Genomic DNA, 18,040 nt, shown 5'->3' with positions numbered 1-18,040 from the left:
GGATCACTTGATGATTCCCTGTTCTGTTCATTCCCTCTGGGGCACCTGGCATTGGCCGCTGTCGGAAGACAGGATACTGGGCTAGATGGACCTTTGGTCTGACCCAGTACGGCCATTCTTATGGATTGGGGGTATGAGGATAGCGGAGGTAGTGCCTGTGGCGAGAGAGAGATACAGGGGGTGTACGGGGACAGAGAGAGAGAGCTATCTCCCTCCCCAGCAGACAGCTAGGATGCTGGGCCTCCAGAATGTGCAGGTGGCCAGGCTCAGAGCTCTACAAACCTGCCCCAACAGCCTGAGGTCAATGTGGCTGCTATTCAGGGGTGCCTAGCACCCCATTTGAAGCAGTGCCAAGCACCCCCTAACATCAACAAGGGCTGGCAGCACACAGCAGAACAGCCCTGACCGGGATTTGAACCCAGGGCCTACCCTTCCACATCACAACATGCTGCCACTTGAGCAAAGTAATGCCACCTGCAGGCTGCCATAGTACACTGTTATCTTCCATGTACAGCAGTCGCCAGCACTAATGAATTCAAAGCCTTTGGGAGGACAGCCCAACCCGGCTCTCCTATTTGAGCCGAGCAGCAGTAGTAAGTTGTTATTCTCTCTTGACTACTGCCCATGCCCATCAGCCCTGAGCTCTGAAAGGAGTCACCCCTTTGCTGGTAGCAGCAGTGGGCTGTTATCCATTACACAGGCCAACCGCCGGAGGGGAGTGTAGCACGTATCAGAGAATACGTGCCAGCCCACAGGGAACAGCTGGCAGCCCCCGACACGGGGCAGAGAGGATTTTTCAATCACTATCAGCTAGAGGGGCGTGTGCTTTGCTGCTTACGTAGCCTGCACTGGACACCCTGCCGGCTCCCTCACCTCCCGCTCCAAGCCCCCCAGCTGGGTCCCAACCCTCACCTCTTCCCCCACTTCAGTCAGGCCCTGACCAAGATTGTGCCAGGCGCTGCACAGACCCCAACTGAGATCGAGCGCCCGTTGTGCCAGGCGCTGCACATGGAGCAAATGAGGAAAGCCAGTGCTCAGGGTGACTGATTTCAGGCAAGGGGCCAATTCCCAGGCATAACCACATTACGCTGAACAACAGACCCAGTCCGAAATGACTCAGAGCTTAACAGGTGGAGAGGAGGGATTTGCATCTCTCTGGCCCGCCCTGCAAACGGAGTGAGATGTCTCCCGTGGGGGATCCCCCAAACAGGGCCCTCCACTGTGTGAAATCACAGTGGCTCTGGGAGAGCCATGCAGCTGCTCTGAATGCCTGTCTGTCGCACCCTGGGGGAGAGCTGGGCTGCGAGAGCTGGGTTCGAGCTATGGGTGCTGGAACTAGGGGCGTGTGGGCTGACTTGAAGTGGTTTCCATTCTATACAGGGTTCACTGGCTCTCAGCACCCCACACTACACAAATTGTCCCAGCACCCCTGGTTCAATCCCCGGCCCTGGGAGGGGACTGGGGTCTAGTGGATTAGAGCAGGGGACGGATGCCCTGGCTCTGGGAGGGCTGTACCGCGGAGTGCAGAGTGCTCTCTTCCTTGCCAACAGCTGGATTTTGTCCTGCCTTGAGGCTTGTGTTCCCTCTGGGACAAAAGCTGTTTTTCTTGCCATCTGGATTTCACGTGGGTTGACGGGAGAGGGTTTGTGAGCAGGGAAAGTGTCTTATATTCCCACTTAGATACAGAATCACACAGGTACCTGGGCTCATTTACTCCACTAGGGGGCAGCAGGAATACACACACACACACACAGCCCCAAATCCCTTCAGCACGGGGCAGTGCTGTGCACGTGTGCACACATGACTGAATCCCTCCAGCAGGGGGCAGTGTTATGCACATGCATGCACACATACACACAGCCCCACATCCTTCCAGCAAGGAGCAATGCTGCACACACAAGACTGATTCCCTCCAGCAGGGGGCAGTGCTGCACACACACGACCGATTCCCTCCAGCAGGGGGCAGTGCTGCACACCCACACACTCTTACTTTACACCCTTTATTAATAAAATCCCCAGCTCTCCTCTCCAGCAAATAACTCCCCTCTGGGAGCCTGTTTAATTCACCCCCCATTCCCTAGCAGCACGTCCGAGTGGGGTCTAGTTGGCGTGTCCATGCTGTGGGGGAGTCCTGGGTGTCGGACATTGTCAGACCTTTAATCCCAGGCATCCCATGCTGAGAGGCGGGTCTCCCTCCTCTCTGGCATGACCTCTGACCCCAGCCCCCTAAGCCACATGGCTCATCTGCAGCTGCTCAGCCAGGTCCTGGGCAGGGCGATGGAGCGCCTGGTGCTGCAGCAGGTTGGATCTCTGGGTGAACGCCTTCCCGCACTGGGGGCACTGGTAGGGCCGCTCCCCGGTGTGGATGCGCCGGTGCTGGGCGAGGTGGGAGCTCCAGTTGAAGCCCTTCCCGCAGTCCGGGCAGCAGTGGGATTTCTGGCCCGTGTGCAGGGAGCGGTGCTGGGTCAGGTGCTTGCCGTGGCGGAAGCTGCGCCCGCACTCGGGGCACTGATAGGGTCTCTCCGGCGTGTGGGTGCGCAGGTGCTGCAGCAGGTTGGAGCTGTCGCCGAAGCCCTTCCCACAGTGGGTGCAGACAAAGGGGCGCTCGCCGGTGTGGGTGCGCCGGTGCTGCAGCAGGTTGGAGCGCTGGCTGAAGGCCTTGCCGCACTGGGCGCAGGGGAAGGGGCGCTCGCCGGTGTGGGTTCGCCGGTGCTGCGCCAGGTGGGCGTTGTGGCGGAAACCGCGCCCGCAGTCAGGGCAGCTGTAGGGTTTCTCCTCGGTGTGGGTGCGCCAGTGCTGTGCCAGGTTGGAGCTCTGGTAGAAGCTCTTCCCGCACTCCCCGCACTTGTAGGGCTTTTCGCCCGTGTGGATCCGCTGGTGCCGGATCAGGAGGGTGCTGCGGGCAAAACTCTTCCCGCACTCGGGGCACTGATAGGGCCGGCCTGTCCCGCCCTGACTCTGCCCCTGCTCGGGGGTCCCATGCAGCTCCGCTCCCAGAGGCCCTGTCTGCTGAGGATTCTCCTTCTCCATCCCGGCACCTGCTGGGAGAGAGAGAGAATCCAGCCGGGGCTCATTCCTGGCGCTGGGGAGAAAGGGGGGGTTTATCGCTGAGCAGAAAACCTGATGGGCAGGAAGCGAATCCCCCAAACCCTTCCCTGAGGGGAGAGGAGGGGCTGGGGCTGCCCCAAGGGCCCAGCTGAGCCCTCAGAGAAAGGCTGGGGGAGGGGAGGGTTCCTGCCAGGGGTGGGATCCAGGAGTGACACCTGCTGGGGATGACACTGAGCGAGTGGAGACAGACCTGGGGGGCTCCCGGCAGCTTTGCTGGGATCCCAGCTTTTGCCTTCACTCCTGGACGGTCTCCGAGCTGGTGTCGCTCATTCCTCACCTGTGTGGGTGCCTCTCGGGGACTCCCTTTCCTCAGAGCCCTGGAGATCCGGGACCCTCGGCTCTTCCCCTCGCTCCATACGGGAAGTCACGGTCGGGTCGGGGACAGGGAATTCTGCTGGAGGGAAGGAAACAGGCGAGACCAGCTTGGTGAAATTCCCCCCCCCCCCGAGGTCTTGGCACGGAGAACTCGCCCTGGCTTTAACCCGGGCCCCACTCTCTGCTGGGGGCACACGGGATCCGCCCTGTGGGGTGACGGTCCCTGTGCTGCTGGGCCTGGGGGCAGCAGGGCTGATCCCCCAGAAATCTAAGCGGGGAAGAGCCCTGAGCCGTAGCTGCCCCGGGTCCATCAAAGCCCGTCGAGCTCCTGATCCCCGAGGGGCAGCGGCGCCTCACCCAGCGAGATCAGAGTCTGGTAATTCTCCTGCATGACGTCCCTGTAGAGCTGCCTCTGCCCTTCGTCCAGGAGCCCCCACTCCTCCCGGGAGAAATACACGGCCACCTCCTCGAACCCCACCGGCGCCTGGACCCACCGGGGCAGGGACCACGCTCAGCACCTGCCGCTCTGGGCAGGAACGAAGGGGGTGGGAACGGGCTGGGGATGGGAGCCTGTCCCACTCTTAGGTCTGTCCCCTTTGCAAGGGACTCTGGGAAATGCAGTTTCCCTTTGCAATGCACCATGGGCAGGGTTGGCCACTTGGGAGATTTCTGGCCCACCTCCTCTTGCATATTCATGATGGGGGTGGGGAGCTGTAACTGTCCCGTGTTAGCCTGGCAGGGACAGGGAGCTCCAGGAGACAGAACTGAGAACCAAGTGAATGTCCAAAGGACATATCAGGGGCACTAGCTCTGATCCAGCCCCAGCCAGGAGCAGGGGACTGGCTGGCTCAGGGAGGTGGGGAAAGGGACATGGGGCCTTTCCCCTCTAGGGGGTGCTGCCCCCTACTGGTTGGGATCTGTTACACCCACTCATAATGCAACAGAGGACCTTTCCTTGGGGTGTTTGAAGCATAACCAGGCTGGGGAAGCCCCCTGCTAAACTTCAGCGGGAGGCAGACAAGGAGCGTCAGGCTCACCCAAAATCATGAGATTAGGTAAAAAGAATAGATTTGAGGTTCTTTTTCTTTGCCTTCTGCTTTGTGAGCCTTTAGGCTGCATGGGGGGTCACATTTTGAAGCTTTCTCCACAGCCACGAGGGCTAGAAACGTACTTTTTCTTTAAGAATGAAGGCCGGAATTATCACATCTCCACTTGACTCCAGGAGCTGGGGCTTTAAGGAAAAATAATTAGCATGAGACTCATGAAAAATCATGAGAGCTGACAACACTGGGGGAGAGGATTCTGCCCTGCTCTGTCTGGTGTTTCCGTCTCTCCCCAGGAGACTGTGGAGGCAAACCAAGATCCCCAGGCCAGTCCCTTGTCTGTGGGACCAGAGATCCAGGGATCTCATGAGAAGTATGCAATAGCAGGGACATGTTGGATTAATATGCGTTGACTTATCTACATAATATAGATTCCTTCCCCCCCACCATTTCTGTTTGGCTCTGCCCACCCGGCCCAACCACTCCCCCCCTTTGCTCCCCCCAAGGGCTCCCTGACCGTAGAGCAGGGGTGGTCAACCTGAGCCTGAAAAGGAGTCAGAATTTACCAATGTACATTGCCAAAGAGCCACAGTAATACGTCAGCAGCCCCCCCATCAGCTCTCCGTCCCCCGCTCCCAGCATCTCCCGCCCACCGATCAGCACCTCCCACTCTCTCCCTGCACCTCCCGATCAGCTGTTTTGTGGCATGCAGGAGGCTCTGGGGGGGAGGGAGAGGAGCGAGAGCATGGCAAGCTCAGAGGAGTGGGGGCAGGGCCTGTGGCAGAGCCAGGGGTTAAGCAGTGAGCACCCCCCAGCACCTTGGAAAGTTGGAGCCTGTAGCTCCAGCCCCAGAGTTGTGCCTATACAAGGAGCTGCATATTAACGTTTGAAGAACCGCTTCGGAGCCACAGGTTGGCCACCCGTGCCATAGAGCACTGATCCCCTACAGCCACCCTGAGGCCATAGAGATGTAGCTAAGAGTGGCTACCTGCACTGGACCACTCTATCCATTATGTGACCCAGTGCACTAGCATTGTCCAGGGCTGTAGGCCAGCTGAGAGAAACTCTAGGGCAGGGTCTCTATGGTGAGTCTTCCAGGCACCGTCCAGGAGTCTAATAACCATAGAGATACAGTTTTCTCTGCCAGCCTTGCCACAGAATATGGCCAGAGTGACCACCTATGTAGTACCAATCTAGCCATGTCACTATCCATATCTCTATGGTTATGGGTTGGGGAGCATTATGATCTAGGGCAGAGCTGGTTCTAGGCATAAGCAGACTGAGCAATTGCTTAGGGCCCCAAGAAGCTCAAGGGGGACCCCTATTTGCTTGTTTTAGTATTGGAGGAGCCAAAATATTCTTGCTTTGGGCTCCCAATGGGCTATCACCTGCACTGATCTAGGTATTTTCAAGCTTTTTGATACCAGGGACCGGCTTGCTGCCTCCTAAACTGTGTCAGGGAGATCTCAGGGACCAGTGCTGAGCCACAGACCGGTCATTGAGAAACACTGCTCCAGAAAGTACAGTGCCCTGGAGGGTGTTACAATCTAGGAGCATTCTCGGGGAGTCTCTATTACTTGGTCTCCTGCAGGGGTTACACTCTGGGACGTCTTCCAAGCATCTCTATGGTTTAGAATCCCAAAGGAGTCTGGGAGGGCTGCTGAGGGTTGCTAATCCCCCTGAAGGGATTACACGGTGGGAGGATTCACGAGGGGCTCTATGATTTGGAGTCCTGGTGGGGTTACACTCTGGTAGAGCTGCCAGGGGTCTCTATGGTTTAGAATCCTGGAGGGGGGTTACAGTCTGGGAGATCTCGCAGAGGTATCTCTCCGTATAGTCCAGACCCCACCACAGAACTGGGAGCCTCCTGGCCCATCCGGGAGCCCAAGCAGCTTCTGAGCTTCCCCGGCAGCACGGCGACACGTCCTGTCCCCCAAGACGGGGTCCACAGCACAGACACGGGGGGAGGCAAATCACAGGGGAAGGGAGTTTATTTCCTACAGGTACAACTTGCTAACACAACAAGAGACTCAAATCGGTCACAAAATCAGGCAGGGGAGCAGGATCCAGGCACCTGTTGGGAACAGAGAGTTTGGGCTGGGGCCAGACTGACTTCTGGGAAGCTCTCTGGCTGCTCCAGGCCAGGAGGGGATGTTCCCCAGGTGTCACTGGGCTCCTGAATGTGCAGCTCCATGCGCTGCAAAGAGAGGAGCCAGGCGCTGGAGAGGAGACAAGCTGCCCCCTGTCTGGGTGTGTCCGTTTGTCCAGCCTCTCTGGTACCCAGCAGTCTCACACGCCCCCAGCTCCCAAACCCCCTGTGAAACGGGGAAGGAGCCGAGAGTGTGGTCCAGAGGCAGCCAGATTCTGGAGGGTGAAGGGATGGTCGTCCCCCCACCACCACCCCGAATGGGCACAGGCATTAGGGGACAGGATGGGCCTGCAAGAGTTAATGATCCCTGCGGAGTGGGGGGTGGGAGAGCAGGGGAGGCCCCCAAACTGGGGCACTTTGCCCCCAGCTCCAGCGTGGATGGGATTCCCAGGGCACCGGGGAGAAACTCGGATCCTTCTTTCTCCAACGTTCCCCCAAAACCTCTTCTTCCACTGAGTCCACACCCCGACCCAAACCTCCTCCCCCATCCTCCACACGAATTCTAAATAACCCATCCGTCCCCACCCTCATTCCGTTCCAATCCTCTTCGGATGAGCCTATGTATCATGCTGAGTTCCCATATCAACACTTTTCACCCTAGATCCCAAAGCGCTTTCCCAAAGGCGGGTCAGCACGCAGCACCGTCCCCTTTTCCCAGATGAGGCACTAAGGCAGAGACAGGGGAAAAGACTCACCCAAGAGCACAAAAGCAAGTGTCAGAGTCAGGGATAGAACCCAGGAGTCCTGTCTCGCAACCCCCACCTTGCTCTCACCACTAGACCCCAGTCTCCTCCCAGAGCCAGGATGAGAACCCAGGAGTCCTGTCTCCCTGCCCCTCTCTCTCTCACCCCTGGACCCCACTCCTCTTCCAGAGCTAGGGAAAGAACCCAAGTGTCCTGACTCCCAGCCCCCTGCTCTAACCACTAGACTCTACTCCCAGGGAACCCAGGAGTCCTGGTTCTCAGCCCTCTCCCTGCTCTAAATCCCCTCCCCTCCCAGGGACACCCCCGCGGGGTTCCCGTGTCCCTTCCTGGTCAGCCGAGGTATTTCTGGATGTGTCCGAGCGGGCCAGCTCCCCCAGCCGTTCCCCAGGCAGGGCTGGTGTCTTCGCGGTGCGTGCGCCGGTGCTGCCGCAGGTTGGAGCTGAGGCTGAAGGCTTTGCCACACTGCAGGCAGGTGAAGGGCTTCTCACCGGTGTGCGTGCGGTGGTGCTGCAGGAGGGCCGAGCTCTGGGCGAAGGCCTTGCCGCACTCGGTGCAGTGGTAGGGCCGGTGCCCACGGTGGCTGCGCTGGTGCTGCATGAGGTTGGAGCTCTGGCTGAAGCGCTTGCCGCACTCGGGGCACGGGTAGGGCCGCTCTCCCTTGTGGCTGCGCTGGTGCTTGACCAGGGTGGAGGAGACGCTGAAGCTCTTGCCGCACTCAGGGCAGCGGTAGGGCCGCTCGCCGGTGTGGGTGCGCCGGTGCTTCGCCAGGTCGGCGCTCTGACTGAAGCCGCGCCCGCACTCCGCACAGGCGAAGGGCTTCTCGCCCGTGTGCACCCGCCGGTGGGTCACCAGGTGCGAACTCTTCCCGAACACCTTCCCGCACACCCCGCACGGGTGGGCCTTAGGGGCGGCCGGGGGGCGGTGGTGGCTCTTGCGGTGCTGCGAGAGGGCCGAGCTGAGGGGGAAGCAGCGACCGCAGGCCCCGCAGCGGTAGGGGCGGCGCTCCGTGTGCTCCCGCACGTGCTGCACGAAGTCCAGGCTCAGGGCGAAGGCGCGCCCGCAATCAGGGCACTTGTAGGGCGGCTCGCAGCGGTGGGTGCGGCGGTGCTGGCGCAGGTGGGAGCTCTCGGCGAAGGCCTTGCCGCACTCGGCGCATTTGTAGGGCCGCTCGCCCGTGTGCGTGCGCTGGTGGCGGATCAGGTGGGAGCTGAGCGTGAAGCTCTTCCCGCACTCGGTGCATTTGTAGGGGCGCTCCCCGGTGTGGATGCGCTGGTGCTGGCTGAGGTTGGAGCCGCGGCTGAAGCTCTTCCCGCAGTCGGGGCATTTGTAGGGTCTCTCCCCGGTGTGGGTGCGCTGGTGGCGGGTCAGCAGCGAGCTCTGGCTGAAGGCCTTGCCGCACTCGCTGCATTTGTAGGGGCGCTCCCCGGTGTGGATGCGCTGGTGCCGGATGAGGTGGGAGCTCTGGTGGAAGCTCTTCCCGCACTCGGGGCATTTGTAGGGCTTCTCGCCCATGTGGGTTCGCTGGTGCACCAGGATCTCCTGCAGGGGGCTCTCGCACACTGTCTCCCAGTCGGGCCGGCCCTCCCCCTGCTTGGGGCTGCCGTAAGACTCCGTTCCTGCAGGCCCTTCCCGCTGGAGATTCTCCTCCGTCCTGGCACATGCTAGGAGACAGAGAATCCAGATAGGGCTCATTCCCTGGCCAAGGGAGACAGAAAACCTGACGGGCAGGAAGCTGAACCCCCCAACCCTTCACAAGGGAGAGGAGAGGCCACGTCTGCCCCAATGGCCCAGCTGCTGCAGGGGACCCACGACTGCTGTTCTGACAACTCACCGTGGGATCTGGTCTGCTCTGCTCTCCCCTAAGCAGGGTCTGGTCTGTTTGGCCGCCGGATGGGAGACCCATCCCCCCCACCCCCGGCCCAGTAGCTAGGTGATGCTACCCCCCAGAGATCCCAACCCCACAGGGTCTCTCCTCTCTGGCCTGTGTCCTGGGAAGTGATCCCAGCTGAACTGCAGCAAAGAGACCCTCCCTCTGGCAGGGCAGATCGCAGCTGTGCCCAGAGAGATGCCAGGGCAGGCACTGGCCTGGGGAGCTGGCGCTGCTCCCAGGCACCATTAGTGTCCATAAAGAAGGGGCATAGAATGTGAGTCACCACTGCCCTCCCCCCCCCCCCCCGCCCCCAATAACCACAGAGACGGGGCTTAGAGCACAAGTTTCCCTGGCCCGCCCATACCACAGAGACACGGCCTAGAACATACATCACCCTGCCCCCGCATCCCAATAACTATAGAGGTGGAGCCTAGAGGTCCCTACCCACCTGTATCCGTAGTGATGGGGGTCTAGCCCCTTCCACATCTCCCCATCCCATCTCTATGGAAACAGAATTGGGTGAGGGGGGGTGTTGCTCAGGAAGATGCTGCGGGGGAGATTTTAGGATCCGCAGTGGCCCTTGGGGTTCCCCAGCTGTCATGGGGGGAGCAGAAAGAGGCAGTGCTGAGCACTGGGGGAGCATCTGGCCCCACAGGGTGCAGGAGTTGGAGCCCAATTCCCCGCCATTGCTGGGCGTGTTCCTCATGGCTGTGGATGGGGTCACACAGTAACAGGAAGGGGGGAGTGGAAAACAGAACGGGGGGCGGGAGGGCTCCCAATGGCTTTGGTGGGAAACCAGCTTTTCCCTTCACTCCCAGTCCCTAAGCCCGTGTCATTCATTCCTCACCTGCGCGGACACCTCTCAGGATCTCCCTTTCCTCGGAGCCCTGGAGATCCGGGACCCTGGGCTCTTCCCCTCGCTCCAGCCGGGAGATCCCGGCCGGGTCGGGGAACCCTGGTGCAGGGCCAGGCATGATCCCAGTCATGTGGAGCGAGCTGCTGAATTCAAACACATTGTTAGGTTTCCCCTTCTCATTCTGGTGCCATCCACTGTTAGCGCCCCACTTCCAGAGGGCCCCTTAGCCAAGAGCTTAATTAACTAATCATGGCACCATCACTCAACACCCTCCAGCCCAATAGTTGGCATTGGGCCAATTTACAATCACAAGACTATGCTTACATGTATTAAGTGCCCAGAATGCACCATTAGTAGCAGAACTTCAGTTTTCACCAAGGGAAAAACATGTTTCTAGCTGTCATAGGTGCACAGAAAATATGGAGAACATGACCCAGCATCTGCCTGAGTCTGCAGAGAGCCTGAACTGATTACTCTGAGGCCTGGTCCACACGACACAGGTAGGCTGATGTAAGGCAGCTTACATCGACCTGGCTCTGTAAGCGTCTACACTAAAACGTAGCTCCCACCGATGTAACTCGCCCACTGCACCGACTTAATAACTCCACCTCCGCGAAGGCGTAGCGCTTAAGTCGATGTAGTTAGGTCAACACGGTGTCCGTGTAAAATCTCCGTTACTTACATCCACTGTTGCTGCCTGTCAGAAACCATCCCCCAATGCCCCCCACTGGTAGCTAATAAGCTCCTGGTGAGGATGCGTGCCACCGACACAAGGAGCGTAGTGTGGACGTGTAAAACCGATTCAATCTCTGCAATGGCTGTACTTAGATGGACTTAATATCATAGCGTAGACTTGCCCTGAAAGGCATGAATTGCCTCCACTCTTCTCAATGGGGGCATCGACTCTGAAACCTAATGATGACGTGTAACATGCCAAAGTTGTTGGGCTGCCCCTTCCAGCTCAGGCACTTCTCTCAAACCACCCCCTGGATGCTCAAACCTTCAGCCAGCCCCTACCCCGCTACCCCCAACACATGCCAATTCCAGGAGGCGAACACCACCAACACAGAAATCTCTGGGGCCCGGAGAACCAGGAGGGCGGGGGAGAAGATTAAACACCCAGACACCCCCCACACCCTGGACTCCTGGGTTCCATTTCTGCACCATTCAGTACAGGCCTTGGGGAGTTATTGAAACACAATACAATTTCCAGCTGGAATTAGGGCCACATGCCCGGGGGGCTTTGCAACCATCGCAGCGCTCTCTCCTCTGCTCCCGGGGACCCCTGTGGCCAGATCCCCCGGGCCTAGCATCATTCCCTTCCCCAGCCCCACCCCGCCGCTGCCCGGGGGCGGGGGATCTCTCCGGTCCCAGCCCCCTTCGGCTCCGATCCCCTCCTCACCGCGGCCGCTGCCTCCGGGCAGCGATTTCCTGCCTCGGCTGCTGTTCCTCGCCCCCGCTCAGCGCCCGGCCGGGGCGATCCCCTCCCGGGGCCGGGGCTGCAGCCGGAGACGCGGCCCCGCGGCAGCAGTGGCCGGCGGCGGGTCTCTTTGTGCGCTCCCCTCCCAGCTGCCAGGCGCACACACAACACAACACAAGCCGGGGGGATTGCTGGGAACAGGAAGGTCCCTGCCTTATTCCGTCCCCTCCTTGCAATAGTTCCTGATCTCGCCTAGGAATCGCCCCATGGGGAGGGGGTGCGATTGCCCCCAGCCCAGCTGAGAGGAGAGCCAGGGGCATTAACACGTGTCCTGAAACCCGGGGCTACTTGCACCCCCAGCCCCTACGCGCTGCAGGGTCACTGGATCTGGGTAGGAGCGGGGTGAGGGCGCAGGAGGGGGCCTCACAGTCCGAGCTGGCCCCAGTTCCGTGCTAAGGGGGCGCCGTGCCGAGCGGCGGGGAACGAGGGTGGGGGGCGCAGTAGGGGGCGCTCTCCCTTCACAGTCAGGGCTGGCCCCAAATGCGCCACTAGGGGGGGCTGTGTACTCGCTGCAGCAGCCCCTGGTGGCGGTCTGAGGCCTTGCATAAGCCTGGCCCCTGAAACCTGAGTCAATCCTGAAGTTTTCATCCATAGCCCCTGGGGGTTCATGGAACAGCAGAAACCAGCTGGAGACTAGGAGCAGAGCTTCAGCCACTCACCTTCTGTTGCTCAAGGGCTCCCCAGCTCTGGGTCTAGTGGGTTAGATCAGGAGGGCTGGGAGTCGAGACTCCTGGGTTCTTGGATGGCTGTATACTAATGCTAGAAGTAGGGAGAATAAACAGGCAGAACTAAAACTATTAGTGAATAATCACACTTAGGCCATCACTGACATCACAGTGACTTGGTGGGACAATTGACATGACTGGACTATTAGTATAGACGGGTCCAGCTTGTTCAGGAAGGACAGGTAGGGGAACAAAGGGAGGAGGGGTTGCCTTGAATATCCAAGATGTATACACTTACACGGAGATTGAACGAGAAGGGAGGCAGACTGCTGAAAAGCTCTGGGAAAGGATAAAGGGAGTAAAATATAAGGGTAAGGTCATGGTAGGGGTCTACGAGGGACCATCAATTGGTGGATGAGGGTTTTTTTAAACAACTAACAAAATCATCCCAAACACAAGCCTTAGGGCAAACGTCCACTTAAAACGCTGCACCGGTGTAGCACTTGAAGACACTCTAAGATGACAGGAAAGAGCTCTTCCTTCGGCGTAGTTATTCCACCTCCCCAAAAGGCGGTAACTATGTCGACGGGAGAAGCTCTCCTTCTGCCATAGTGCGGTGTAGACGGCGGGTTAGGTTGGTGTAACTACGTGGCTCAGAGGTGTGGATTTTTCACACCCCTGAGCGATGAAATTATACCGCTAGAAGTCTGTAGTGTAGACCAGACCTTAGTGGTGATGGGGGACTTCACCTACACAGACAGCTGTTGGGAAAGTACAGCAGGACACAGATTTTCCAACAAGTTCTTAGACTGCATTGGAGAAGACTTTTATTGCAGAAGGTGGAGAGAGCGACTAGAGGAGAGGCTGTCCTAGAGTGGATTCTGACAAACAGGGCAGAACTGGTTGAGAATTTGAAGGTGGAAGGCAGATTGGGTCAACGTGATCATGAAAAGATGGAGTTCATGGTTCTAAGGAATAGTAGGAGGGAAAACAGCAGAATAAAAAAAAACAATGGACTTCAAGAAGGCGGGCGTTAGCAAACTCAGAGAAATGGCAGGTCAGAGCCCATGAGAAGCAAGTCTAAGGGAAACAAGTGCAGGGGAGTTGGCAGTTTTTTAAAGAGATATTATTAAGAGCAAACCATCCCCAGGCTAAGGAGAGAAGGAAGTATGGTAAGCGACCACCCTGGTTTAACCAGATCTTCGAAGACCTGAAACGCAACAAAGAGTCATACAAAAAGAGGAAACTAGGTCAATTTACGAAGGATGAGAGTATGTAGGGACTAAAGTGACAAAGGCCAAGGCACTAAACAGGATTCAATTAGCTAGGGCCATAAAGGGTAATAAGAAAACATTTTACAAATACATTAGAAACAAGAGGAAGCCCAAGGACAGGGTAGGCGCGTTACTCAATGAAGAGGGAAAGACAATAACAAAAAACCGCAGCAATGGCCAAAGGGTTAAATGCCCTTTTTGTTTCAGGTTTCACCAAACAGGTTAGCGGTGACTGGATGTCTAACGTAGTGAACATCAGTGTAAATGGGGTAGAATCTGTGCTAAAATAGGGAAAGAACAAGTTGGGAATTAAGTTAGATGTCTTCAGGTCAGCAGGGTCTGATGGAATCCGTCTAGAATACCTAAGGAACTGGCTGAAGAGATCTCTGAGCCGTTAGCAATTATCTCGGAGAACTCGTGGAGAATGGGAGAGAGACCCAAGGCCTGGAAAAGGGCAAATACAATCCCTATCTATAGCAAGGGGAATAAGGGCAACCCAGGGAATTATAGACCAGTCAGCTTAACTTCAGGACCCAGAAAGATAATGGAGCAAACACACACTCAATTTGTAAGCACCTAGAAGAAAATAAGGTAATAAGTAACAGTCAACATGAATTTGTCAAGAACAAACCATATCAAACCAACCTAATATCCTTCTCTGACAGGATAACGAGACTTGTGGATCGGGAGGGGAAAGCAGTAGATGTCACATATCTCAACTTTAGTACGGCTTTTGATACTGTCTTACATGAACGTCTCATAAGCAAACTAAGGAAATACAGCCTAGGTGAACCTACTATAAGGTGAACGCACAACTGGTTGGCAAACCAGACTCTGACTTGTTAAGGGCATATCAAGCGGGGTCCCACAGGGATGAGTTTTGGGTCCAGTTCTGTTCAATATCTTCATAAATGATTTGGACGATGGCATAGAGAGTACACTTATAAAGTTTGCAGATGATACCAAGATGGGAGGGGTTGCAAGCACTTGAGGATAAGATTAGAATTAAAAATGATCATGACAAACTGTAGAAATAAATAAATAAGATGAAATTCAGTAAGACAAATGCAAAGTACTCCACTTAGGAAGGAACAATCAGTTGCACCCATACAAAATGACTGCCTAGGAAGGAGTACTGCAGAAAGGGATCTGGGGGTCATAGTGGATCACAAGCTAAATATGAGTCGAAGAGTGTCACACTGTTGCAAAAAAAGCAAACATCGTTCTGGGATGTATTAGCAGGGATGTTGTAAGCAAGACACAAGAAGTAATTCTTCCACTCTACTCTGCGCTGATTAGGCTTCAACTGGAGTATTGTGTCCTGTTCTGGGCGCCACATTTCAGGATGGATGTGGATAAATTGGAGAGAGTCCAGAGGAGAGCAACAAAAATGATTAAAGGTCTAGAAAACAACTGAAAAAACTGAGTTTTTCTGGAGAAGAGAAGACTGAAGGGAACCATGACAACTGTCTTCAAGTATGTAAGAGGTTGTTACAAAGAGAAGGGTGACAAATTGTTCTCCTTATACACGAAGGACATGACAAGACTAATGGGCTTACATTGCAGCAAGGGAGACTTAGGTGAGATATTAGGAAAAACATCCTGTCAGGGTAGTTAAGCACTGGAACAGGTTACCAAGGGAGAGTGTGGAATCTCCGTCATTGGAGATTTTTCAGAATAGGCTGGACACACACCTGTCTGGAACGGTCTAGATAATACTTGAAAGTGCCTCAGTGCACGGGACTGGATGAGCTATCAAGTCCTACATTTTTATGATTCTATCCCCAGCTCTGGGAGGGGAATGAGGTTTAGTCAGCTGGGAGGAAGTCAAGAGTCCCAGGTTCTATCTATGGCTCTGGGAGGGGAGTGGGGCCTAGTGGATTGGGGGCTGGGACTCAACTCCGGGGTTCTCTGCCCCAGTTCTGAGAGGGGAGCAGGGCCACATGAATGGAGCAGCACCAGCCCAAGGACAGGGTCTCCACCCCAACCCCTCTCAGCCATCATGGCAGCGAAGAGGGTGATGGGATGCAGCATTCCCCTTAAATTTCACTGGCGGGATGAAGGCTCTGGGGTCATGGGACAACCCTTCCATCTTAGCAGCTCTTAACTCTCCAGTGCTGGGTGACAGGTTAGAAAAGGAGACACCCCTTTCCCATTCCCCCGGAGTATGAAAGCCATGAGCTGCCGCCTGGCAGTGCCCTGGCTGACCACACGCAAAAATTTTGCCAATATTTTAAAAGGGTAACCAGGATGACCTGGATAATCATAGGCCTGTCAGCCCGACCTCAATCCCACTGAAGATAATAGATCAGCTGTTGGGGGACTCCATTAATAAAGGAAAGCACTGTAATTAATATCAAGCAGCATGGGTTTATGAACAATAGATCCAGTCAAACTTTCGTAACTTTGGATGAGATGACAAGTGTGACTGACACAGGCAATAGTGTTGATATATTTAGACTTCGGTAAGGCCTTTGACTTGGTACCACATGATATCCTGATTAAAAAACTAGAACGCTATAAAATTAACATGACCCACCTTGAAGGGATTAAAAGCCAGCTAACTGGTAAGTCTCACAATGTAACAGTAAATGGGGAAACACCATTGAATGGATGTGTTTCCACTGGGTCCCGCAGGGATCAGTTTGTGGCCCTACATTATTTAACATTTTTGTCAGTGACCTGGAAGAAAACAAAATCATCACTGATGAAGTTTGCGGATGACACAAAAATTGAGTGGGAAATAATAAAGAGGACAGGTCACTGACAGAGCGACTGGGTCGGCTGGTAAATTGGACACAATGTGTGTTTTAATACAGCCAAGTGTAAATGTATAGGAACAAAGGACGGGGGCCGCGCTTACACAATGGGGGACTCTATCCTAGGAAGCAGGGACTGAGAAAGTTTTGGGGATCTTGGTGAATAATCAGCTGAACGGGAGCTCCCAGGATGACGCTGTGGCCAAAGGGCTAATGCAATCTTTGGGGGCGTAAACAAGGGAATCGCGAGTAGGCGCAGAGAGGTTATTTAACCTCTGTATTTGGCTCTGGTGCAACTGCTGCTGGAATCCTGTGGCCAGTTCTGGTGCCCAGAATTAAAGAAGGATGTTGAGAAATGGGAGATGGGTGAGAGAAGAGCCACGAGAATGATTAAAGGATTAGAAAACCTGCCTCCTAGCGACAGACTCAAGAGCTCGGTCTATTTCACTTAAGAGAAGGGTAAGGGGTGGACTTGATCCCAGTCTGTAAGTACCTCCACACGGGGAACAAATATTTAATCATGAGTTTTTCACTCTACCAGAGGAAGATCTAACACTGTCCAATGGCTGGAAGTTGAAGCTCAACAAACTCAGAGTGGAATAAAGGTGTGCATTTTAAACAGTGAGTAACTAACAATTTACCGAGGGGCCTAGCAGATTTCCCATCACTGACCATTTTTAAATCAAGATGAGATACTGTTCTAAGAGCTCTGCTCTAGGAATTATTTTGGGAAGTTCTCTGGCCTGTTATACAAGCAATGATTACAATGGTTCCTTCTGGCCTTAAGACCTATGAGTCGAAGGGTCTATCTACACTGCAGTTGAAAACGTGTGGTTGGCCCGTGCCAGTTGGCTCGGGCTGCAGGGCTGTTTAATTGTGGTGTAGATGTTCTGGCTTGGGCTGCAGCCCAAGCCCTGAGACCCTCCCACCTCACAGGGTCCTAGAGCAGAGGTGGGCAAACTACGGCACACGGGCCACATCCGGCCCATGGGACCGTCCTGCCCGGCCTGTGAGCTCCTGGCCGGGGAGGCTAGCCCCCGGCTCCTCCCCTGCTGTCCCCTCTCCCCCGCAGCCACGCCTTTGCCGAGCAGCGCGGCAGCGTGTCTGGCTCCGGTCAGGCAGCTGCCAGACATGCTGCTCTGAGCGGCATGGTAAGGGGGCCGGGGGGCTAGATAAGGGGCAGGGGGTGGTTGGATGGGGCAGATGTGCTGGGGGGGCGGTCAGGGTGTGGGGGTTGGATAAGCATGGGAGTCCCGAGGGGCCTGTCAGGGGGTGGGGGTATGGATAGGGGTCAGGGCATGGGGAACAGGGGGGTTTGGATAGGCGTGGGGTCCCGGGGGCCTTTCAAGGGGCGGGGGTGTGGTTAGGGGGTCAGAGCAGTCAGGAGACTGGGAGCAGGGGTGGAGGTGGGGTCTCGGGGGTGGTTAGGGGCAGGGAGTTCGGGAGGGGGCGGTTAGGGGACAAGGAGCAGAGGGGTTGGATGGGTCGGGGGTTCTGAGGGGGGCAGTCAGGGGGTGGGAAGTGGGAGAGGGCGGATGGGAGGCAGGGGCCAGGCTATTTGGGGAGGCACAGCCTTCCCTACCCTGCCCTCCATAGTTTTGCAACCGCAATGTGGCCCTCAGGCCAAAAAGTTTGCCCGCCCCTGTCCTAGAGCTTGGGCTCCAGACCAAGCCTGGAACTCTACGCTGCCATTAAACAGCCCACAGCCCGAGCCAGCTGGCACGCGCCAGCCGCAGGATTTTACCTGCAGTGTAAATGTACCGTGAAAGCCTCCTGTGTGACCCACAGCCCCGTGTTTGTGGTCCTCCCCCGTTCCC

General features: G+C 56.2%; 1 protein-coding gene and 1 long non-coding RNA gene across 2 annotated transcripts in view; one reads left to right on the top strand and one right to left on the bottom strand.

The window, feature by feature from the left end:
- Positions 1-1,984: 1,984 nt before the first annotated feature.
- LOC103306737 (zinc finger protein 345-like) lies at positions 1,985-17,923 on the bottom strand. Its single transcript, XM_065594461.1, has 4 exons — positions 11,448-17,923; positions 10,037-10,188; positions 7,727-8,980; positions 1,985-2,864 (listed from the first exon to the last, which is right to left on the bottom strand). The coding sequence occupies exons 1-4, from the start codon at positions 11,783-11,785 to the stop codon at positions 2,227-2,229; spliced, it is 2,382 nt and encodes a 793-aa protein (XP_065450533.1). The 5' UTR covers positions 11,786-17,923; the 3' UTR covers positions 1,985-2,226.
- Positions 14,801-18,040, top strand: part of LOC122172515 (uncharacterized) — a 4,592-nt gene continuing 1,352 nt past the window's right edge. The window contains exons 1-2 of the long non-coding RNA XR_010600921.1: positions 14,801-14,940; positions 16,765-16,844. This is a non-coding gene — a long non-coding RNA (uncharacterized LOC122172515). The remainder of the gene's footprint in view (positions 14,941-16,764; positions 16,845-18,040) is intronic.

This window comes from Chrysemys picta, chromosome 4 (assembly GCF_011386835.1).
Source record: "Chrysemys picta bellii isolate R12L10 chromosome 4, ASM1138683v2, whole genome shotgun sequence".
Lineage (NCBI taxonomy): Eukaryota > Metazoa > Chordata > Testudines > Emydidae > Chrysemys > Chrysemys picta.
The sequence above is the reverse complement of the archived record's forward strand: the minus strand, read 5'-3'. Positions and strand labels throughout refer to the sequence as shown.